This window comes from Malus domestica, chromosome 11 (genome assembly GCF_042453785.1).
Source record: "Malus domestica chromosome 11, GDT2T_hap1".
Taxonomy (NCBI): Eukaryota; Viridiplantae; Streptophyta; class Magnoliopsida; order Rosales; family Rosaceae; genus Malus; species Malus domestica.
In genome coordinates, this window is record NC_091671.1 from 4131433 (window position 1) to 4156608 (window position 25176).

General features: G+C 36.6%; 2 protein-coding genes and 1 long non-coding RNA gene across 3 annotated transcripts; 2 read left to right on the top strand and 1 right to left on the bottom strand.

Moving 5' to 3' along the window:
* The first annotated feature begins 10914 nt into the window (after window positions 1-10914).
* Window positions 10915-14009, top strand: LOC103418726 (uncharacterized). Its single transcript, XM_029088079.2, has 7 exons — window positions 10915-11564; window positions 11685-11855; window positions 11963-12088; window positions 12412-12558; window positions 13005-13169; window positions 13388-13567; window positions 13654-14009. The coding sequence occupies exons 1-7, from the start codon at window positions 11271-11273 to the stop codon at window positions 13717-13719; spliced, it is 1149 nt and encodes a 382-aa protein (XP_028943912.1). The 5' UTR covers window positions 10915-11270; the 3' UTR covers window positions 13720-14009.
* Window positions 14010-16724: 2715 nt separating this feature from the next.
* On the bottom strand, window positions 16725-18505 carry LOC139189373 (uncharacterized). The gene is made up of 3 exons (XR_011573287.1): window positions 18053-18505; window positions 17693-17755; window positions 16725-17535 (listed from the first exon to the last, which is right to left on the bottom strand). It is a non-coding gene; the product is annotated as an uncharacterized lncRNA (long non-coding RNA).
* A 1132-nt stretch (window positions 18506-19637) lies between these two features.
* LOC103418917 (KH domain-containing protein At3g08620-like) lies at window positions 19638-23509 on the top strand. The gene is made up of 6 exons (XM_029088080.2): window positions 19638-20239; window positions 20853-21001; window positions 21912-22028; window positions 22326-22442; window positions 22591-22734; window positions 23019-23509. Exons 1-6 carry the CDS (start codon window positions 20071-20073, stop codon window positions 23163-23165), a joined length of 843 nt encoding a protein of 280 aa, XP_028943913.1. The 5' UTR covers window positions 19638-20070; the 3' UTR covers window positions 23166-23509.
* The last annotated feature ends 1667 nt before the right edge of the window (window positions 23510-25176 follow it).

Consider the following 25176-nt stretch of genomic DNA (forward strand, 5'->3'; position numbering starts at 1 on the left):
TATGCTAATTCAGAAGAGGGGAAACAAGAAAGACCACCAAGAAGATTGAATTTTCACATTTTCACTAATGACTAGCTAATTGAACAAAATGTTATTATGATGTGGATGCAATTCCAAGTACATTTTTTGCTCTGATGCAACCATAGAAAATTTAATACGATCTCCCTTAATCATTTTGAAGTCTAATTAATAAATTGAAAACAAGCAAATGACAAGTTAAATAGTGATCACAGTATTGATTAGGGCTTCCTTGGATGGAATTTGTGTATGAAGATGATTAGCATTCAAATTTCATGTTCAAGTATATTCCATTAATAGTTATTACTGAAATGTTATAGAAATCCTGAAAGCAATAATATTAATTCTTACTGAAAACTTAATTATAGAAATCCTGCAAGCATAACTAATATTTATATTACTGAAATCTTACAGAAGTTTTGAAAGCAGAAATGTTCAAATCTAACCTAATTAGTAACTACTTAAAATCCTTTCACTTTAATGTTACAGAGCTCTTAAACCCAATTAACATATCTGTATTTTTTTGGGCTAATTCTTGTATATATTCTTATATAGGTGTAGAACTTTTACAAATTATCAGAAAATAGTGTCTAATTCCTGACTTTCCATGACTTGTAATGTAAGTCCAAGACTTGCTTTCTCTCCATTTCTTCTGATTCCATGACGCATAATTAGGACCAGATAATTTAAGTGGGATGTAATCCTTTTTATTCATTTCTCATCTTTTTTGGCCAAAATAGCATAGATCTCAAAGATAGTATTTCTTGCATAAACCCTAACCCTAAGTAAATGAAGTCCAAATATTATGAACCAGAGACTCACAACCACCAAAAACATATGTGCATTGCCATAGATGCCTATGAATTACCCTTAGCAAAATATATATAGTAAACAGAGATGGTATAATAGCTTTCACCACCACAATTTAGAAAAATTAAAGATTAAATTAGTAAAGATTGTGTAATAATTTTCTTCTACGAAAAAGAATCTCATCGTAAAATTAAGGACCTTTTGAGCCAAATAAATAAAATTAAGGACCTTTTTTTAGAGGTTAGGTGGGAACAAATAGATATAACGGGACGTGATAAAGGACCAACTTGTCAAAAATGAAGCAAACATATATATGATAGACTAAAGGACTTTCAGACTTACTAATAAAAGAAGCTCCACAGAAACGTCCTTACAACTTCACCAAAAAGTAAATCCTTGCAATTCAACCTCCATCAGCGGCCGCACTGTGTGTGAATAAGTCTATGATGATATATTCAGAAGAACTGAAGAAACACAGCCACAAAGAAAAATAGACAAAACCCATGAAAAATCAAATAACTGAATAATTAAATTTTAAATTGTGGACAAGAAAAAAGATAATTAATCAAAAAGAGTGATGCAAAAATCAAGGAGGGAGAGGAAGGAGGGAGAAAGAAAGGGGGGGGGGGGGGAGGGGGAGATGAAGTGTCGCTGTCTTTCATGAGAATCAGAGAAGGGAAAGCGATATATTGGAGATCTCTCTATCTACCTGACCTCTCAACACAAATCTGGCAAAAGCACTGATGTTTGTGTGTTACTATAAACTAAGAGAATCAATAAAGTAGAGAAATAAAATATAAAAAATGGTATTTCCTTTTCTTTTCCAGGAGACCTATTGATACTTATGACCATTTACTATCTAATATTCACTCATTCAACATGGATACACTAGAATATAAGGGGCTCTCTCTGCATCTCCACATATATAACCAGAGACTCAAAGAGATGACTATACCACTGATATATACAGCTCACCCTCTCCACTACTGTGTGGAGAAGAAATAGGTGGTGGGGTTTCTTTGACCATAGTTTTGCTTGCTTCTCTCTGTCTCTCTCTCTCACTCTACTGTTACTACTGTGTGTTGCACTAGTATCTAGGTCTTAATCTTCTCTCAGTATTTGTAGGGCAGAAGTACGCTATATATAGGGTTTGAGGTCACAGATGAGTCTGGCGGAGAAAGTCAGGGTCTCATACTCGTTGAGTCATTCTGATTACCGAAATGACTTACCTACCCCTCACCCTACTCCCCGCATGTAGGGTCCAAACTAGAATACCATGATGACTGATATTGCATTTGACGGAAAATGATCATCTCTTAATTCATTTTGTGAGGATTTTAGATTATCTCAAACCGAAGAGTTCAGATAATCAAAAGGTAAAAAATAGTTTGAAAATCGTCTTCAACCGAGAATTAGGCCAAAATACTTGTGGGCCCCATCGGGCCAAAACTAGCCTATCGGGCCAGCCCCCCCTTTTTTTTTTTGTTCTTTTCCATTTCCCAGCCTATTTTAGGGTTTAGGGTTTAGGATTTTTTTTTTTAGTCCTAGCCCACCTTTTTTTTTTTTGCCCAGACCACTTTTATTTTTTTAATTTCTAATTTTTTTCATACATCATTTTTCATATATTTTTCACCATTTCATACTATTTTATTTCAATTCTTCACATTCCATACTATAGTCATTTGGCTCTTGGTTGGAGGTTGTTTTTTTCTTCACAAGGCTATATTTGGCCTATGACCCTCTGGCCCCTCGGTTGTAGATGGTAAGAAATATGATCATGCACTGTTCATTTAAATATTAATTTCTTGGAGAGCCAAAGGGCAAAAACGAGCCATCTGGCCCTCCAGTTGGAGATGGTAAGAAATATGGTCCTACACCGTTCATTAAAATATTAATTTCTTGGAGGGTCAGATGGCTAAAACGAGTCATCTGGCCCTCCTTCGATTGGAGATGGCTTTAGGAATCCCCACATCCTAACCATTCATCATACATCGTATGGTCAGTTTTCGTCAGATACTATTTGTGTTTAATTTTAAATAATAAAAGTCAAATGATTTATGACTACACGATACACAATGAATGACTAAGATATGTGGATCATTAGGATCCCCACATTTGACCACATATACAACACTCCTCGTCTGAGAGTAACTTATAGTAATGCTAGGAAGATTAAATTTGTAGGCAAAATTTATAAATTAAATGACATAAAAGTTGATTATTGGATTATTACTTAAACGTTGATAAATATGTTCATTCTTATTAGTGACACATCATTTAGTTTGTAAATTTTGTCTACAAATTTAGTCTCCCTAGTATTACTCAGTAACTTATATGAAATGAGTTTATCTTTATTTGGCATCTCAATTAAATAATACAATGTTAGGTATTGAAAAACTTACATGTGTCATTATTATTATAATAGAACGGCACAATGACGATAAACATGTTCTATATAATTCATGGGATTTATTATTCGCACTCCAAAAATCTTATTTTGCACTCCAAACTTTCTATAATTAGAAAGAAAATTACACTTATGAGGAGTGTAGAATGAGATTTTTGGAACAGTTTCCTAATTCATTCTTTTTTTCTATAGCCAAAACTCAATTCAAGTCTCACTTAATTTTTTTTGAAATTCAAATGTTGTCACTTGACTCTTTAAAACTTGATATGTGTTTCATTTTGCCTCCTGTCACAGCCCGTCGCGAAAGATTATTCTCGATGACATGGAATGACGGAATTACCCTTAGACGTGAGTATTGTGGTGTGTGTTATGCATGTTAAATGGGTTCAAACTTGCATTATTCCTCTATTATTGGACCCAATTAGAACTAAGTGTTTCTTTTAGTTTGATTGGTGACTTTTAAACCACGCACACACACCCACCTCTTTTCTCTCTTCTCTCCCGTACTCTCTCATCTCTCTCGGACTCTCTCTCTTTCCCTTACGTACGGACAAGCAACAAAGCTCACACTCAAGCACGGATCGATGTTCTAAAGGTGAGATTCTTGTTCCTTGCAAGCCCCTGAGTACATCTATACTATTCTTAGGACTTGAAACCGTGAAAAACCCGATAAACCCTAACCCCAATTTTGTGCACTATTCATGCACACGGAAAACCTTGTGTTTCAGAGAATTTGAAGTTTATAGGAAGCTTAAGGAGGTCCTCACGAGTCTCGGAGTACTTCGTTGGAAGGATTTGGACGTCGGAAGGCTGAGATCGACGTATATCTAGGTAAGCCGAACTATCGAGCTTTCTCGGGGAAAACCTAGTAGATTTTAAGCCTTGAAACTTGTATAACGTGATTCTACATGTTATTAGCTTCATTTTGGTACCAATTTCATGAAAAATGGTGAAGAAACAAAGAAGAATAGTGGTTTTAAAGTTTTACCCAGAAACCGGCGAAGTCGCCGGTCACCGGCGAAGTCTCCGGTCACCGGCGACTCACCGGAGAATAAGGGAGAATATTCCGTCAGTTTTGATGGAATATGCTAACGTTGTCAGTTAGGGTTAACGGTTACCGTTGGGTTTTAACGGAATATCCGGAATATTCCTAACGGTAGTTAGAGAATCCGTCAGGATTCCCTGCACGTGGTCGCGAGTCTTGCGGTGCACTTGCTGGCGCGTGGGTGGATGAAAAATTAATCAAAAAATTTGGGGATGATCCTGAGGTTGTGTATGTCATTGTGGTATATTCATATACCCAATTTGAGCTATGTATGAGAAGTTATTAGCTAGTTTTGTCTATGTGCTCTAAAATAACGTTTTTATAGTTAATTCGCATATAGGTGATACTTATCCTGAGGACGCGCGTATCCAAGGGCGACTCGGTGGCTACGACCCTTCGACTTACCAGTGAATGGGCTTTTGGTTTTCAGTAAATATTATATACTTTATATTTTCCCAGAAATATGTGTTTAAATGATAGTATGCCATAAATGCCATGCATATAAGTTTATAATTCATATATGAATTGATATATGATGCATTATATATATAATTGTGGTGCTATTGACGCTTAGGTAAGCTCAGGTGAGTTATGTTTGGTTATATGAATTATCAATGGTGCGATATGTGATTGAATAATGTTGAGCTCACATAACTGCACCTAGGGTGATTGTGATTTAGCCAGAGATATGGCACATGCTTGTTTATTATGTCACCTCCCACACCATATGCTCATATTTGATCCAATTTAGGTGCACAGTCTTGTCGTACATACCTTATTTATGGTTTCGACTCGTAGGTGACTAGCGATTTATCGCCCAGCTATTATGTGAGAGTAGTATTGAGCATGATTATATTACACCCATTATTGTTGTACATACCTTTTTATTTGGTTCTGACTCTTGTGCAGTATGTTGCCGTATAGGTTATTGTAGTGACTCCGGCTAGAGTAACTTTTGAGCTATGAATTCAGCCGTATAGACTACCACAGGGGTTCCGGCTAGCATGTTATATTTCTATGAAATTATTCTTACCTGAATTACTTACTATGTTATATCTTGGCATGGCATACATATGAATATGATTATGTGAAGTATGAATTGAGTTGATATATTTCATATATGATTATGTATATGCTTATATTCTGATTCTGGGATAAATTATACATGTTTTACAGCGAGGGGTTAGATATGTTGATAAATGAAATGCTTTTGTAAAACATTTGTTTTTGCCCACTCACGTTTTCTGTTTTGCGCCCCTCCAGGTTTTAGGTAAGTTTGCAGTTGCTGAGTGTGAGGACTTCGGTGGTTCTGACACATCTAAATAATTGTAGGACATCTTATGGTACTGTATAACTAGTACTTGTCCTACTGGACTGCACCTAGACTTTCTATGCTCTGATTATGAGTGTTTACTTATGTATATTACTCCTAACACTTCCTGTTTAGTAGTGCACTCTAGTAGTTCGGTTTTAAATTATTCATATATTTCTTATCAGTATTGCTTCCGCATTGTGCACATGGCTATGTCACTCTCACGTGACGGCCAGCATGCCTTGATCTTAGTCGGAGTGTGTCACCTCCTATTGTCAAAGTTTATTAACAAATCCGTTAAAATTGTTTATGTGACACAAACAGAACTCATTGTTGCTAGGGTTGTAAACCAACTTGAAATAGCTCAAGCTTGTACCAGGGATCAACTCTTTTTTGGTTCGTGGAAGCTTAGGTTTTGAAAGAAACAAGTCAAGTGTATCGTACTATAGTTTGACTCGTAAAGCTTATAAGCAACTTATTTATTTTTCACGAGACAATTTGAACTAGATTCTACTTTACTATAGTTTGCCTTGATGAAAGATCATGTTCGAGCTTTTGCTTTTGGATAACTATATATGTTTACTTTCTAACTTTAAATTGATTATCTTGTTCACCAAAAAAAAAAAAAACTTTAAATTGATCATCTTCACTTTTAATTTTCTTTAAGACGAAGATCCATATTATGTTCCCTTGCCTTATTTTGTTTTCAAGGAGAACACAAGTGTGAAAAAAGAAAAATACTATTTTAAAGCATTAGCTTTTAAAATTATATGTCATACTGTTTATATATATATATATATATATATATATATATATATATATATAATTGTTATTGTCATAATTAAATTTTTGGAGTTTAAAAAAAATATAAATAAATATATATATATATTATTAAATTGTGTTGGCAAGGAGCGAAGTTCTCTTACAAAAGCATACCATTTTATTGTTTTATATGGCTCAAATCAGCTTGAGCTCGGTATCGAACTTCAAGTTTTTAGAGCAATTCCACCCCTGTGGACTTTGCGCCAGCACCCAGCGCATTTATCCACTCAAATGAACAGTAATAGACTGGAGTGAACAGTAATAGGCCAAGACATCTCCACCCCTAAAAAAATGCGCTAGCACCCAGCGCATTTATTTGGTGTGTTTTTTTTTTAAGTTTATTTCGGATAAGATTTTTAACCCATTTAAAATAAAGAATAAAAAAATAAAATAGTTTTAATTTCGGATAGGATTTTTAACCAATCTCGTCACGCCACGTGTCATTATCTGAACGTACTATTTTGTGAATAGATTTCCGATATTATTTTCAACCAATCCCGACATGCCACGTGTCACTTCCATGGTACAATAATTTAGCCAAGATTTCGATAAGATTTTCAACCAACATTCACACAACGTAACATCTTCAATGAGCTTCCACGAAGGCATTTTTTTCTCTTAAAGTGTAGAAAATATTGAAATGTAGATAGTATAGAAAGTGTAGAAAATATTGGAATGTGGTGTAAAGGTAGAAGATGAGGGTTAGGTATTTATAGGAAAAAAAATTAACATTTTTCAAAATTTTCTGTAATTTTTTTAAAATTTTATGTATTTTTTAATAATTTTTCTGTATTTTTTAATAATTTTTAATGAATTTTAATATAGTTAATTAATCTGGACCGTTGGATTTGAAAAATATTCAAATCCAAGAGCTAGGGAGTTGCCACGTGGCCAACGGTCATATTTCTGACCGTTGGGCCCTTTTTTTTTTTTTAATTTACTTTTTGTGAAAAAAACGTGGACCGTTGATCTTTGATCCGACGGTCTAGTTTAAAAGTAAAATTTAAAATTTTTTTACCGTTGGAAATCCAACGGTCTAGAAAACTAGCCGTTGGAAATCCAACGGCAGAGAGGTAGCCACGTCGCAACTCGGGGGGGGGCTGACAGCGCCTGCACGCGGGCCCCGGCGTCTGAAAGCTTGTCGGCCACTCGCCAAACGGCTGCGTGAAGTGCACGCGCCAGGCTTCTTCCCCGGCTTCTGTCTCAGTCTCTTTTGGGCTAGGCTCTTGCCCAGCTCGGGCTGGGTACCAGTCAGTTTGTTGGGGTGGACTTGATTGACAGAGGCCTGGCTTGGTTTTTGGACTGGAGGCTGGGACATTTGGTCCCCGGTGGAATTGCTCTTAAGCTTACTCGAGCTCGGCTAGGATACAAAGCTAGGCAAGTCTAGCTTGAGCTCTAAAAATTAAACTAGTCAAGCTTAGTCAAAGTGATATTTAGTTTGACTCGGCTCGTTACCTTAATTAATTGTTGAGATGTGTGCCACATATCTCCAAAAGTATAAAGTGAAAGAGTTTATGAAAAGTTTGTGAAAAAATCTTTTTAGCATTTTTTAATAAATATTACACCAGAGGCATACATCTTCAGCTTATTAATTATGATCTTTTCATCTTTTGGCAAAAAAATTTATATTCTTTTCATCTATGGGATCCATCACTGTTTCTTAATTATTTCAATAAATTGCGGGTGGTTGAAATGTTTTTTTCAAGCTTACTATTTGTGCATCATGCAATCATAATTAATATTGAAAAAAAGGATGACATAACGTATTACTATTGTAAACGAATCAAAATGTTCACAAGGAAGTCTCGCTTTAGATAAAAGTTTAGTAAGAAAAAGTCCCAAAGTTTTGGGCTCATCGATTTTACATGCAAGTGGAGTGTAAAATTTCACTTTTTTGGAAGAAAAAGATGATACAGACAAAAGCGATGAAATAAAAGAGATCTGAGTGATTAGAAAGGAAAAAACAAGATCAATTCCACATTAAATAAACATGGCGTAAACTCTGTCCCATTATTTTAGATTTTTTTTTTGTTTTTTGGGATTGACTTTAACAAGAGTACAATTTGTTTGTATTTAACTGTTGCACCAAATTCAGTTTTCCCTTCAAAATTTTTAGTTTACTTATTGATTATCATATTGACTGAAATTTATAAAATAAAAAAAGGATAGGTGAATAAAAATTAGTAAAAACAAGAAAATTAAAAGCAATACAAGTATATTTATACAAATAAAATTGAAGCAGATGACACTTTTATCCCAATGACTGCAGGCAATCATGTTTATGCATCTTTATGCAAGTTCGATTTTCACCGATCTTCCTTCTCTTAACAACTAACAATAAATCTAAAGATATAAATAAAACTGACATACTTACTCATACACTCTTATATATGGAACTCGCATAAGTATATAGCTGAAGATAGATTGGGTCCATTGGGAGACCTTGTCCAGGATTCCCTGAGAGAATATGGGTGTCCGATCCATGTCCTCATCTCCTCGCAAAAGGACTCTATATATGATGATTCCTTTATAGCTCAGGCAAACAAGTAAGTACGATCATGTGTGGTTATGTCTTCATGTGCATGAGTACACCAGCACAATGTTTCAAAGTTGAAACGATCAACAACTCTTTAATTAATTTTCTTATGATTTGATACCAAAATAATGGAGTTTGCCATCGCCGTCAGAGCCACCCCATGTTTGTTTGTCTGGGAAAAGGGTGGCCACTGGCCATGCCACCCTCTCTTTACCTACCATTTTCATATGGGGTGTTATATCCACACACTCTTTTTTATTTCTCAAACACCTTTCTAATTTTCGACCGTCGGATCGGATGATTTCTCAAACACCTTTCTAATTTTCGACCGTCGGATCGGATGAATTGAAGAAGATCAACGGACAAAAATTAACAAAGGATGTGTGATAAGTAAAAATAAATGTGTGGATAGCACATCCCTTTTCATATTTCATTCACACCACCACCACCACCACCATATTCTAACAACCAACAGCAGAAAGCCGTGCGTACATTCAAAGTACTTATAATTATAGCACGTTCCCTCCATTTCAATTTGTAAATAATATAAAGACAATGTCTCACTTGGTAGCTCGGACGTGACAGAATAAGAGTAATTAAAATGGACATGAACACGTACAAAACTCATTTTAGGACCTAGCAACGATTTTCAAACTTGATATTTTTATGTCTCGTACTGTATACAAGATATTTCACATGGACGTAATGGTTTTCGATTTGAATGGTTTTGTATGATTTTAATTGTTTCCTCAATTCTCAATCCAAGACCTCATCTATAGCATTCTCTTTAAGTCAACTGTACAAACACAATTGTTTTTGGGTGTGCTTTCACACACCCCTTTTCATTTTTCACACACATTTGTTAATTTTTATCCATTGATCTTCTTCAATTCATTTGATTCGACAGTTGGAAATTGAGAGTGATGTGCGAGAAGTAAAAATACATGTGCAGATAATACTACCCTTATTTTTAACTTGAACTATTAATTAGTTGGTAAGACTTTTGTTATGCAAGTAGCAACTGTAACATGTCCATGTGTGATATAGTGTGTCATTGATAAAGCAAGCAACCCAACTAAGGAGTCGTTGTTCCTTTGTTGCGTATATAACAAATTGATTTGAATACCAAATAGAATGGCAAAGAAAAAACTGGACTTAAAAACAATGAACATGACCAATAAGCTCATAGCGATGCCCTTTTTTTCAATATTTAAACTGAGTTCAAAATTTAAATCAGTTTTCCATCCAAAAACAGTAAAAAAAAAAAACTTGTTATATGTTGATCGAGTGTAAGCATATATTTCGTATTGGCATTTTAAGTTTCAAGTATGTAGTGTCGAACATGTAGATTGAGCGTAGAGCACGAATTTTAGAGTGTCCTTTGACTTTTGGACATGGCTAAGACATAGTTAAACAATTGTCATAACATGTTTAGGATCAGTTTGCCATTGTATTTAAATTTCAGAGGTCAAATTGAAAATTTTAAAAACTATACAGTCAAACTAAAAAAAATTTAAGAATTCTTTTAAAGACCCAATCCCATCTCCCTATTCACACTTAATCTATTTGGAATAAGACATTAATATTAGGGTTTTTCATATGCAACACAACTTTATACTAAAAGGGCGAGATATTTGTTTTCTTGGTTAAGAGTATTTACTCTTGTTCCCTAGTTCGATTCCTCCTTTCCTCAAGATCGTATCAAGAAAAAGGGAGCAATTTAAGCACAATTAATCAACATAACAAATTAATATCGAACTCGCCTTTCACAGAAGCCAAATCAAATATACCTCTTACTACAAGTGAAACTACAATTGTCAATTGCATTTAGATTTGGGCTTACATACTTTGAATTTGGAAAAGAAAATGGGTCCCTTTTGTGACTATGTCTTGTGTACAAGAAAAAGGCCCATCTCCGAAACCCTGGGCCGATCAAAGCACTAGGCTCAAATCACAAGAACAGTAACTCTGTTTCAAAGGAAAGTAGGAGGGGCGTTGACGAACGCAACACAGACACAGACACAGACAGGTGAGTTTCGGAAGAAAGAGGGCCGATTCATTCGGCTGAAGGCGGAGGAAGGAGATCTTCTTCTCTGTGACTGTACTAGGGTTTCCAAAATTAGGGCTTTCGTCATCCGCCCTCTTCAATTTACAATCCGTGCAGTCTCAGGGAGACTCTGTTTTCGGGAAGCAAAACGCAGGAAAAAGAGGGCAAAAGCTCGGGTTTTGAATGAGAGGCGAGTGTCATAGGCTCAGAAATTGATTTGGGAATTAGGCTTTTTGAAATTCGATTGCGTGGAGGAAAGAGGGGTAGTCGGAAATGGCTTACAGAAGAAGGCAGCAGGTTTCGTCGTCGTCATCGACATCAAGCACGAGCTTTCGATTTGAAGAAGAGGAAGATAAATCTCGGTACCCACTACCTTCGCTGCAGTCCGACGATTCGCTTGCGGCCAAAGCTATTCGAGCCTCGTCGGCGCATCGCGACTCCTCTCTCTCCTCCGCTTACGCTGCTCGCGGTGCACAGGCTGCTGTCAACTCCTCCTCCCCAACGTCCTCATTGCCCTCCCGATATTCCAACCCCGCCACCACTGCATCTTCTTCTCCGTCCTCCAAGGTCTTTGGATTCATATGCTTTTATGCTGTTTCATTCGTGAATTGTGTGTTTTGTTGCATCTGTTTGCAGTTTTTGTTCTGCCCATTACTTAAATTTTGCTGCTTTCTGTTGGATTTTCAGCCGCATGAGTATACTTCAATCAAGAATGTGAATGAATCCAAACATGGGTTTTGGGGTGTTCTTGCTAGAAAAGCCAAAGCCATTCTCGACGACGATAATGGAGCTCAAGATTATGATTCACCCCGAACAACAAGGGCGGACATGCCGCCGTCTACACCTACAAGGGGTAAGGTGAGATACAGTCTTCATCGTGCCTTTATAGTATCTAATACTCTAATTTGTGTATTAGACTTATATCATCTAATACTCTAATTTGTGTATCTCCTAACTATTTGCAGTATCCTGAACCAAACCAATTTGTTGAGAGCCGCGGAAAGACAGAGAATCCCCCATTACAGAAGGGGTTGGGCGCATTTACATCCTCACTTAATTATATTAGTGGCACCATTGGGAATGCTTTGGAGGTAGGCAATGTGAATTTATGTTAAAGTGACCTTTGAGTTGAAACGTTTTTCTCATGCTTCCAAAAGTAATTCCAATATTTTGCCCGCTGTTTCACTCTATTCTTGAAACGTAGTATGGTTATCCTGGTGTGTTTATAAATAATGCTAATAAGAATGGAACATTGACTCTATGCGTGTGTTTTTGTATCTGCACAAATTCATTGCATTATGCATATTTGTGCAATTTTATCTTTAGCTGTCTCTATACTCTGGAGTTGGTCCAATAATTGGCACTTGTGCCTATTTGATCATATACTCACTGTCTACCATTCACTCTTTGACAGGAGGGTCGTACAATTGTTGAGAAAGGGACTGCAGACATCATTCAAGAGACTCGTAAGCATATCAGGAAAAAGCCTAGTGATTCTGCGCAAAAATCACAACCTCAGACACAAGCTGACCTCGAACTCCAATTGAAGGCATCTCGCGACGTAAGGTGGCAACTTTTGTGTCACTGGTTGATATAATAGATGTTTCTTGGTGTGGGTTGAGCTTATCAGATTTGTTATTATAGTGGGATATGAACAATGTTGGAATCTTGGAATAGTTTAATAGGATGTAACTAGTTTTCTTCTATCGTGTATGAAAATCAATTGAATCTGGTGTGCCCCAACACTTAATGGAATGAAAAGTCTCGAATGACTTCAATGCTTCATCCATAAGCTTTGCAATTGGGTTAATTTGTAGCATCTTTTGAACCATAGGCTTAGTGCAGCCCACTCTATCTTATTTATAAGAGCAGGAAACCATAGGGAAAAGAAGGAATTTTAAGATGGCCGAGTTGTATACAAAATGCCTTCTATCATAGTTGTTTGATGTTTTTATGTTACTTGTAATAGTAAGATGCATGATTTGCACTTTTGTTTTTGCACTACAGGTTGCAATGGCAATGGCTGCCAAAGCAAAACTTCTTCTTCGGGAGTTGAAGACTGTCAAAGCAGATTTTGCTTTTGCGAAGGAGCGATGTGCTCAGCTGGAGGAAGAAAACAAAATCCTTCGGGAGAATCGTGAAAGGGGAGACAACCCTGAAGATGATGATATGGTATCCATTCTTTTCCCTTTCTGCACTTCTAGTGTTTTTTGGTTTATTCTGTCACATTGCCGTTTTCCTTTCTTAATTTCTGTTGAGACTTGTGAAAGTTACGATATTCCTGTACAGTAATCTCCTTGTTTACATTGTAATGTTTGTGCATCATATCTCTTTCTATATCCATAATGGCATTGGGTTGCAATATGTTTGATAATAATATTTCTGTTCAGATAAGACTGCAATTGGAAACCCTTTTGGCAGAAAAGGCTAGATTGGCACACGAAAATTCAGTATATGCACGTGAAAACCGCTTCCTAAGGGAGGTTGTCGAATATCACCAACTCACTATGCAGGATGTTGTATACTTGGATGAGGGAAATGAAGAAGTCACCGAAGTTTATCCCATCAAGGTACATTCTCGTCTCCAGTCTTCCCTAGTCCCTGTTTCCTCCACTGCCTTCTTGACCGACTTTGACAGAACTTTTCATCGACTCAGGTCATCCCTCCTTATCCTTCACCGCCATCAGAGGTCCAGGGAGCTTCCCAAAATACCTCCCAATGATGGAAAACGGTACCAAATAACCCCGAAGATGTTCCTCTTTGATTGGCAAGGGGATATGTACTTTCAACAAAGGCTTGAAGTTGTAGCAATATTATCTGTTGTTTGTAATATACTTTTTGCCATTTATAATCGGTCCTCCCAATCGCTTGGCCTGTATGTGATGTAGTTCATGTGTAGTGAGTTTTAAGCTTCCAAGCTTGTGAATCCACAATGTTAATTTATTAGTGCTTGGGAGTTGAATTCTCTCCAACGGCCACAAATTTGAATGGACGAGAGAAATTTACATGCAAGTGGGATGATAAGTTGGTGGTATCCGAAGCCTATCATGACCGTCATGTGTTTTAGTTTTTCAGGTAATATTGTGTTTTTGGTTTGTGATACCGCAAGTTCAGGGTTCCAGTTGTATGTAAATTATTCTCGATATCAGTGTGCAACAGAGTAGAAGTAATAAATATAATTCACCAGATGGTCTCATCCTCTTCACAAGCTTATTTTTAAAAATTGAATGCTCTATAAACTTGGTGTATGAACTTTGATCACATGAAATGAAAGGTTTTGGACCAACAAATGAAATGCGGTGTATAAATAGTATTCCACCTGCTCATGTGACCTTTTACTAAAGCATTAATAAACATGAAAAGAGGTCGCACTTGGTGCGATGACAAGTGCCTTCGTCCATGAGCGGTAGGTCTCGGGTTCGAGACTTGGGAGCAGCCTCTCCATAAATGGGGGTAAGGCTAGCCGACATTCACCTCTCCCAGACCCTGCGTAAAGCGGAAGCCTTGTGCACTGGGTACGACATTTTTATTAATAAACATGAAAATCTGAAGCATATGCCAACTACACAAGGCCGTCATTGGTTATTTGTTCATATTGTGCGACTACTGAGTAGTCCGAAAAAATCAACAATTTAGATTTTACATATAAGGATTTAGTGGATCTTGCAACGATTAAATCTTGCATAAAACGTTTATCACTGAGTGGAACATAACATTTTAACTGAACATACTTCGATGTCAAAGCCTTCAAACAAGAAAGCAACTTTAACTGAACGGTTATACCGCTACTCTAAAAACATGTGTTTATACATGACATTATAATATTGACATGGAACATCGCAATAACGATATACTCTGTGCCATGAAATGTTAGGAGTCATCTTTATATAGAGACGTGGTTACTAGTGGGCCTATTTTCGTCCAACTAGATGGACCAATGATTCAGAATCGGACTGATTACTTTTCTTTATTTCTTTTGAGGAATCAAAGGGATAGTTAGATAGCATGACAGTTAGTTTAAAACAAGGAATATTTGCCTAATATAGTTTAACCACTTTCCTATGTGCCAATTGAGCAAACAACTTCAAGACAGATGTAATGTCCAAAGCTTGTGGACAGCTCCTTGCTTACCTTTTTTCTTTAATAATTCATTTCATTCGGCGCCCTACTTATGCATCAAATCATTAAATATATGAACATGATTATATTGGAATGCTACTCTGAACTTTTCAGTCAAACCTTCTCGTTTTATCAGTACGGTTGTCTGTAGCATTCTATAACGTTGTATTACGGTTGGAATCGTTTATTTATTAAATTAAGCTTTAAAGATCAACTTTAACAGAAGAAAATCAACCAAATCAGAAATTGTTTAATCGTTTTATTAACGTTGGTGAAATTATTTTTAGTATCGAACTAAATAACAAGGTTCATTAGTTACTGAATGTCCATAAAATGACTAAACGATTTCAAATTTAGTTGATTATTGGCAGAACTGATTAAAAAATGACCTAAAAAATAAGCGATTTGAATCTTCGTGCATATTCTCAGATGATAGGGTAAAACGTGAAGATTTATAAAAATAGGTTGCTAGCATATATTACTCTAATTTTAGTTTACAAAAACAGAGTGATTAAACTACTTTGTTTTTTTTTTTTAATTGTTTTTTGTTTTACTTTTCTCTTGAGACATGGTTGGAAATGAAGCATAGCTGCATAGGATTCCTCTAATAGGCACAGCACGTTGCGCCGGAGACAACAATGCAGGTAGGTAGGGATCAAAACAGTCCATGTCACCTTGGGAACCTCCCAAAATTATTAAAATCATGCACATCTTGCAAAACCCCAATGACATTGTTTTTGTGTATTTATTTAGTTATACCAAACACAGCTTACAACCATTATATTAAGGGTTGGTTTGGTATTGCTGTACTTTGAAAAAACGATGTTTCTGCTGTGCTATGAGAATAAGCAGTTGTGAAATAAAGCAGCAGAGTGTTTGGTAAACTTTTTTGTAAAAATGCTTTTGAAAAAAAAAAACAGTATAATAGTGTTTGATAAACTTTATGGATTATGATTTTCACACACCCTTAACTATTTTTCCCACACCCCTTCCTATTTTTTAATAGTTAATTGATATCATACTATTTAATCTTCCATATATACCCTTCCTACTTTCCGATGATAATTAATGAAATATTAAATAGGGAGGCGTATATATGGAAGATTAAATAGTAGGATATCAATTAAGTACGAAAAAATAGGAAGGGGTGTGGGAAAAGTAGTTAAGGGTGTGTGAAAATCACAACCCAACTTTTATATAAAACAGCTGTAACTGTGTGAAATGATAAAAAATGGTATAATATTAGATGTGCTATTAATTTAATTTCTTTAACAAATAAAGGTGAATTACTAAATATACTTTATTTTTAAAAGAAAAATATTTATAAACGTTATCTTAAATATTAATTAGTATGACAAACTACTTCAATTGAAATATTTTAGATTGAATAGCTAGGATTCATTAGTACAATATTGTTAATGTACTTGAAAGTAGTCTAATTAGCTGCATTCATCAAATGCTATTGTAAAATTTTCATAGCATTTTCCAAATGCTATTATAGCTTTTTATAGCATTCTTGTACAATCCATACCATCTAGTAGCATATAGGAAACAACTATAGCAGTTATGGAATCATTGTACAATCACATATCACCTCGAAACACTAACTAAACCAAAAAAAAAATTTTATTCCAAATTTCCAATGTCATATCACCATTGAATCATTTACAACTATATGATCTCTCTATTTTTTATACAAAGAGAACTGAACTAAGCAAATACAACCATATACTCAAATTTTCATCTCTGCTCTTTTAACCACTGCAACAGTTTTACTTTCATTTCTCACTCACTGTAATAATAGAAATCAAAAGTCACTCAATGATGAAAATCCTTCATAATAGACCACATATTATCAGCATTTATGGAGAGGCTGTTCCCAAGTCTCGAACCCGAGACCTACCGCTCATGGGGGAAGGCATTTGTCATCGCACCAAGTGCGACCTTTGGGGCGAAATTCACCAATATGACCAAATCCGATTGCAAGCAGCAACAGTTGATACAATCAAATAAGGTTAATCAAGAGTCATTATTGAAACATACAAGAGTCATTAATCAAGAGTCATTATTGAAAAACCCTAAAGAAAATGCAATCACTTAAACTCTAATCACACCAGATAGATTATGCAACACATAAAAGCTTCAAAATCCCAACACAAACACAAAATTAAGAATTTCAAACATCAAATTATTGAAAAATTAAACCTTTCACAGGTTGAGCGCCTTCGACCAAATCCAAGTGCCATGCAAGCATCTCGGGTTCGTCTTGCTGGTGCTAACAAAAGAAACAAAATGAGAGATGTAATTGAGAAAAACCTAAATTCACTCTCCTTTGAGCTAACATCCCATTCCTTAAGCACCTCGGACAGGACCCTCCACAAGTCCTGTAACTCATACAGCTCGACAGCTCTTCGTTTAACTACAGTCTAATCATACAGTCAGAACGAAATCCATAGACCCCAAATCAGAATATGAAGCAACATAAGCAAGTATCATGCACTCAATCAAATACTAAAATACTAATCCCTGATCCAAGCACATAAATCAAATTCCCATCATCAAAATCTATCACATACATAAATTTGACAATACGGGTCGAGATATCAGCTTATTCTACAAATCCACCAGCTCCTAAACCCCTAAAAACCAAAATCTCCATATCAGATTCACTTAAATATGCACACAATCATTAACATCCCAGCATAATATACACAAATATCATTAATCCCATATCAGATTCACTTATTTATACACAAATTCCAAAACCCATGATCAAGTTCTCCTAAATACGCACAAAATCGAAAACCCAATTATCAGATTCACTTAAAACACACACAAAATTAGAAACCCACAGCCAAAATCGCCCACAAATAACTCTACAGTAACTAAAAAACTGAGTTAATCAGGTAGGAAACTAAGATCAAATACGAACTTACACGCTGAAAGTGCCGGAAACAGTGTCGTTAGCAGAGCGCACCGCAGATTCAAGATCGAATCCAAGTCCCAAAGAGGAGCTCTCGTCAGTGGATTGTGAAACAGCGTAGGAGTTCCAATCGGCTAGCAAAGAAGACGATGATGGCTTCTGCGAGTCGTCGACTCCGCTGCCGGTCTGCGAAAACCATTCATGCGTCATCTTCTGCATTGTGAAGAAACTTCGCCGTGGAATCGGGAAAGGGTAGGATTGCCAGAAACTTTCATTAAAGGGTTACTGTTCACCTTGTACAAAACTGAAAAGCTAGTTTTTCAAAGCTGCTTTTTGCTGCTTCTGTTTTTTGGCTTTTTTTTCATCTAAAACTGTGAAAAAAAAACTGAAGTTGAAAGTTTACCAAACACCAAAAATTCTCCTAGTTTTTTTTCATACCATTTTTCTTAAAATCACCTCAATCCCAAACCATACCTAAAAGAGACGATCCCAAATAAACAAGGTTCTTTGCTTTGTTAAGGTCAGAGGTGGGGGGGGGAGGGAAAAAATGTCTATCGTATGCAACTGTACTCCTGCTTTGCAAAGAGGTTGTTTTCATGACTTGAACCCATAATCTTTAGGTGACAAATGAGTAACATTTTCATTGTGCTAATATTCGCCCTCACAACATTACACATGAATAGGCAAAAATAAACTAAATCAAAAAACTTTTTGAGATGCATTGAGGCTAGATTTTTGTGTTAGAGCGTTGATGTATTATCCCTTTTTACCAGCAATACGTGTACGATTATATTTAGTATTCATCGTTGATAAGTAGTTACGTAAATGAATAAAGAAGTTTCTCGTTGTGTAGAGCCTTGGTCAAACTAGCTGCCATCAAAATCATATACTATGACCTCAAGTTTCCAAGAATACCAAGTTGTGGTTCATAAAGCAACCGAGTTCAACTAACCAAACTCTTTATATTCCAAGAACAAGAAGACAACTTAACACTCCCATCCTTAGATCAAGACCATTATTGCACTGTTTTTGTAAATTCATAATTTTTTTTAAAGGAAATCAATTGGTGTTTTCGGTACGATAGTTTACTTTTTCGAGAACAGGTAAGACCAAAGGCATTTCAGCCTTTCATAACCACCATTGTGATTTATCAGAACCAAGAATCGAACCCAAGACATGCCGTGTGGAACATAGACCTAAAATTTGTCCCTAACTACATGAGCACCTTATGGTGGTTAATTTGTACTAAATGTAATTCTAAAATGAACAATCATCAGTTATAAATAAATACAATAGAAATACATAACCTAATACAACAGAAATATGTAACCTACGCGTGTACATTTATCAATGTAATTCGTAATCAAAACCTATTAATAGACAACTATTAGTTCTCAAATACATTAACAGTTGATAATTACTTGATTATTAATATTAATCTTCATCTCTAATGGTAATTTTTAACAAAAATTGGATAGCGCAAGAGGTGTAGACTAACGACGCGAATATTCAAGGGAGTGAAGGAGGAACGCGATCCCCACCTGAATAGGAGCGTGGTTTTCATTTGCACAACTCACAAGCTGGATCCGGCCCCACCCAGCGGCCCCTGGTCCCACATCCGGTGACCTTTCCACAGCAGCCGATTGGATCCACGATTTCACCCGCTGCGAAAGCGCGCGGTTTCACTCGCTATCCTCCTCCTGTCAGTCTCGGCGTGAGGTGTCAATCGTAAAATCTTACAGCAACGACACAGAAGGAAGGAGCTAGAGAGGAGAGAGAGTGTCTGAAAATCTGAAAGATATGGAGTCCGCATCGCCTCTCTCTCCTCTCTCTCCTCTCTCTCTCTCTCTCTAGCTACAGCAGGCAAACAAAAGACGCCATTACAACCCTCTCAATTCTAAACCCCACCACTCTGCCCACCGTTACTTTTACTTCTACCCGGCAAACCCAGCAGACCAGCACAGTACAAGTCTCTTACCATTTCACTCAATTCTGTACCCTTCTTAGCTCTTTTCCTCCATTGGGATTTCAATGTCGGGTTCATACGCTCAGAATTTCTCACCGGCGAGAGCGCTTTCTCCGCACCTGAGAGCGCCGCCGGATGTGGACAGCCAGTACTTGACGGAGCTGTTGGCGGAGCACCAAAAGCTCGGGCCTTTCGCGCAGGTCGTCCCCATCTGCGGCCGCCTCTTGAATCAAGGTTTCTACCAAAACCATCTTTTTACTATCGGATTAAGTTCTTATTTTCTGTGTTCTGATTCGGATTTGGAATTGTTTTGGGTGTTTTTGAGCTTTTGTTTGTGAACCCAATTGAGATTGTGCAATGGAAAAGCTCTGTATGCTGTTCTTTCTCTATGTGTGTATTGTGTAATTGCTTTTCTGGATGTTGTTTGTGCCGAAAACCCAATTGTGATTATGCCATGAAAAAGCTACACCTGCTGTTCATTTCTGTATTTCGGAATTGGGTAATTGATGAACTATGAAATGCTTGAGGAAAAAGGATCTGAACTTGTTGACAAGGAGAGTATAATGTCAAATTTTCTGCATCTAGGAAGGGCATGAAGATTTAACTCTTTGGGGTAAAATGGAACACTTCTTTTTCCCTCCAATATTGGGTTGACTTGTATGTTTGTTTACGTTATGTGTTCTTCCATTTCATGTAATCACTAATCACTCCTACTCAAGAGTTTTCTATTCGTAATATCGACGAGAACTCAGACAGGAAACTGATTCCATGCTCTATATTCTTGTTTTCATTGTGTTCTATGTTGAGGAAGGAAATTGCTAACTTTGGTACTCTTCTGTATTGATAGAGATAATTCGCGTCTCTGGAATGATGCCCAACCAAGGGTTTAGTGACTTTGACAGACTGCAACGTGGAAGTCCTAGCCCTATTGGTTCAGACATAATGCCAAAATATAGAGGGTCAGGCCTCGGTGGCTGGAACGGACGGCCTCATGATGTAAGTGTTGGCAATTACATACTCCCTTATGCAACACCATTATTTTGCACATCCGCACGTCCATTTTATTTTATATATAACACAGTAGTTTATTGATTATCTTTCTTGCTGCCCCCTGCCTGATTTAATTAATATGCATATGCCTAAATGAGTTTCCTGCTAGATTTGTATGTTTGTCTGTACATACCTCCGTAACTGGTATGAAAAGAATGTCAGTCTGAAAAACTAGTTATAAAACTCGTAAATAGTACTGTGGCATTCAGCAAGAAGAAAGCATAATCAGTTCCTGAGAGATAGCCAGTAGTATTCCACTCGGAAGACTTGGATCTTGCCTGAAGTGGGATTAGAATGTGCAATGCAGTATGGGGAATCTGGAAGTTAATTATGGTGGTCTTCTATCCACAGGTTGAGACACAGTGTTGCTTACTCTTTTTGTGGACTTGAGGACTGCCAAAACATTCTTATGTATCAGCCTACGGCATTGTTTCTTCCTGGGTCAGTTATCCACTGACTTTTTCCAAATTCATGTGTTTGCATTAGGCGGCTTTCTCAATTGTGAATTCATTTTGATCCAGGATATAGTCAAAGTGTGGTTAAGGCAGGAGTGTCCGTAAATGCACTGGCTTCATATACCACTAAATCCATTATTATATGGTAAATAGTGGAAGTTTCAGCTTTATAATACGGTTAAAGTTTAATTGATTTTATTTACTGACAAGCTTGGATTACCACAACGTTGACTTTATTATAATACTCTTTTGTCACATTTATTTGATATGGAATGCGCAACAGGTTCCCATCTTCCCTCTTTTTCTCAGTTTTATCTTTTTATCAGTACCGCAACATTACGTCTGTTCATCTTTTTTGCATCTAGTTTCAATAGTTTGGCTTTGGTTGCATAATGTAACAGAGATTAGGTGGTCCACAAGGGATGAATATGGAGTGGCAAGTTGCACCATCAAGCCCAAGTTCCTACATTGTGAAGAGGATATTGCGCTTGGATATTCCAGTAGATAGCTTTCCAAATGTAAGCCACCCATATAACTTGACAGTGCGTTAAGGGACGTTGCTAAATTGCAATCTTAAATTCGAAGTAGTTGGTTTAATGTTAACAAAAACATGTTACTGGGAGGTGTTTGCATGCGCAAGCACACACACAGAGTTATTATTTATTAAGGTTCTTAAAATAAGTACATATTTCTCAAAGGCATCTCAGAATTCTCAGCTGCACATTATTTGATGATCGACTGAGAAAACAAGTTCTTATTTAAGGACCTTATCTCAGAATTCTCTTGTTTGTGGTACTGAAACTTGTATTTTGTAGTTCAATTTTGTTGGCCGGCTTCTGGGTCCTAGAGGCAATTCACTAAAGCGGGTGGAAGCTTCTACAGGTTGTCGTGTGTACATAAGAGGAAAATGTTCAATAAGAGATATTGACAAGGTAGAATTATTCCCAGTTTTGTCATTTATTAAGAAAAGAAGTTTTCATTATTTTAAATCAAGTTCATTTTTTTTCTTGTGTTTCCATTTTATGCTATCTCTTTTGTTTACGTATTTTGACACGTGTTTCTTGCCTTGTTATTCTCAAGGAGGAATCGTTGAGGGGAAGACCGGGTTATGAACATTTGAATGATCCACTGCACATTATAATTGAGGCTGAATTGCCTGCTAATATTGTTGATATGCGGTTGAGACAGGCAAAACAAATCATAGAAGAACTTCTCAAACCTATGGTATCGTTTCTGACTTGTCCCTTCGGCTTTGCAATACAAATACTTTATTTTGCTTTTACGCTATGAAGTATCTTTTTTCTCAAATACATATTGCAACGGATCATGAAACTGATTTCTCGTTCCCTCAATGGACAATACGTAGATGTCCTTCATTCATATAAAAGTGCTTCTTGGTCTTTTATCGCCTTTTTTTTTTCACACAAACTGTGAGCTATAACTCTTGGTTTTTAATCACATTTTTTTCACAAAAATGATGGATATTAAATTCTCATTTTTCCTTTCAGGATGAGTCACAAGACCACTACAAGAGGGAACAGTTGAGAGAACTAGCTATGCTGAAATCCAATTTACGAGAAGAGAGCCCTCAACCATATGGTAGTGTCTCTCCTTTCACTTCAAGCGGGATGAAGCGTGCCAAAACTGGTCTGTGATGGTTCACTTAACTCCTCTTCGATTGGTTCGTCGTCCTGTATGAATCTTGAGCTTCCTTGCCACCGTATGCTTCCCGGTGTAATTCCATTCTGTGTGCAAACTGTTAAGGGATGACGCGTTGTGGACCTGTTTGGTGAGGATCAATGCAGGGGTTTTCTTCCATGACATTAAGATGAACGGAGATATTCTTTTGTTATAGCTTTCGTGTTTGTAGTCGATTGTGATTGTAGAAGTAGAACAATTATGTCATATAAGTTATTCTTTGTTGTGCTGAACATGTATCTGTTATTAACTTAATGTTGTCTAAACTCGAAAGTGGAATATGCATCGATTGTTTATTTTACTTTTAAGTGAGATGCCGTAAGTTCGACTCTGAACTTGTTTAGATGGTGAATTCGATGCCAATTTAAGTCCGACTCATTAGCTTATCCCTAATTCTCACCCCAAATATTGTTGCTTAAAAAAATGACTCGGTTGTGTGAAAAACAAGGGAGCTACTTATACATAACAGATTCATCGCCGTGTGTTGTTTTTGTTTAATAATGCAATGTTATGCCCAAGAAAACTTGCACATTATTTTGTATTATCAGACTGCAACGCTACGGTGATGATGAACCTGTTTCATATTAGTCTTCTTTTGAAACGGGGTTGGAGACCGGGCTGAACCCATTAGCTAAGTGAATGGGCTTGAAAATGTTATATCCCCAATTTTGTTTTATGGGCCTAACAACAGGCTTTGATTGATACAATAAGAAATAGAGTTGCGTAAACCGTAAGGCAAGCACATGAATTTCACATCAGAGAGGACGATGACGAAGGGAAGTGTAAGATATATTCTGAAATCATAAGAGCAACAGCAAGACATTAGGATCACGAATATAATAACGAAATTGACATGAAAAGGAAATAAACTTATCTATAGAATTCGGAGACATGGTTATGAGGATGAAGCCATTGATGAGCTCTAGGTTGTTTCTCCTTCCAATACTCCAAAATATCCCTCTACTATATGAATAGGTTTTTAGTATACAAGGAATTCAACATATGGAAGCAGGGACTTAACCTTGTATTTATATACTATTAGGGTTCCTTATTAGCCGGCCTATTAACAGCTAAGAAGGTCAACCCTATCACTTTGATTGAGTCCTATCAGGATGCAATATCTTTGTATTTGAACCTCTAGATGATTCTCCTAGATTAGCTGCAATGATTTAAGAATCCACAATTCTTACCTAACTAGGACTCTTAATTTACTCAAATTGCACATCACTGAATAATCAAGTGATTTGTTCCTCAAGTAAACCAATTGTCACACATTGCCATTCACAGAACTTTACAGTTTCTAGAGAGGAATAACAAAAATGGGGAAGCAGCCGGATACGTGGATAGAAACGGCGGATGCTTTTAGAAAGAATGAGAAATTTAAAGATGGGTTGTAGATTAAAAAGTGAGTTACTCGTACCTCGTATCGGGGTTCAAAATTGTTGATTGATATTAACTATGTATATGGAGTGTTACTCTCTAATGAACGCATGATTTCTTGTTTATGATTATTTGGTGAAAAAGATCTAAAGTGTTACGTCGACATTGATGAGACATAAGGGCCAGTACTTACAGTGAAGACATCAAGAAACGGAGTTAGAACTTGAAAGCAATTTAGCAAAGGGTAAGATTCTCGGAAGCATTGAGGAAGGAAAGAACAAGTGAATGAGAAAGTTCTCATAAGTTAGAAGGCAAAAGTACTGCCCTACTAGAGAGAAAATTCAGAAACACGATGATTGACTGACTGATCAGCGTGCAAGGGAAGATTGCGGAAACTTGGAAGCACATATTTTCATATGTATATTAAGAATCTAGACAAGGAGGTACACCCAAGGAAAAGGAGAAGGAGGTACACTCAAGGCACCAATAAGGACGAATTCAATTCAAAACGTAAGATACTTGAAAGAACTATGGAAGGAAGAAACTAGACGTGTCTAAAGCAAAGGATCAACAAGGACGAATTAAATT

Excerpts from the sequence above, each read along its gene's own strand:
- LOC103418726 (XM_029088079.2), top strand. The coding sequence starts at position 11,271 with ATGGCTTACAGAAGAAGGCAGCAGGTTTCGTCGTCGTCATCGACATCA. Across the intron at positions 11,565-11,684 it reads CTTCTTCTCCGTCCTCCAAG|CCGCATGAGTATACTTCAAT; the intron begins GTCTTTGGATTC and ends TTGGATTTTCAG. Across the intron at positions 12,089-12,411 it reads CCATTGGGAATGCTTTGGAG|GAGGGTCGTACAATTGTTGA; the intron begins GTAGGCAATGTG and ends ACTCTTTGACAG.
- LOC103418917 (XM_029088080.2), top strand. The coding sequence starts at position 20,071 with ATGTCGGGTTCATACGCTCAGAATTTCTCACCGGCGAGAGCGCTTTCT. Across the intron at positions 20,240-20,852 it reads CGGCCGCCTCTTGAATCAAG|AGATAATTCGCGTCTCTGGA; the intron begins GTTTCTACCAAA and ends CTGTATTGATAG. Across the intron at positions 22,735-23,018 it reads AAGAACTTCTCAAACCTATG|GATGAGTCACAAGACCACTA; the intron begins GTATCGTTTCTG and ends TTTTCCTTTCAG.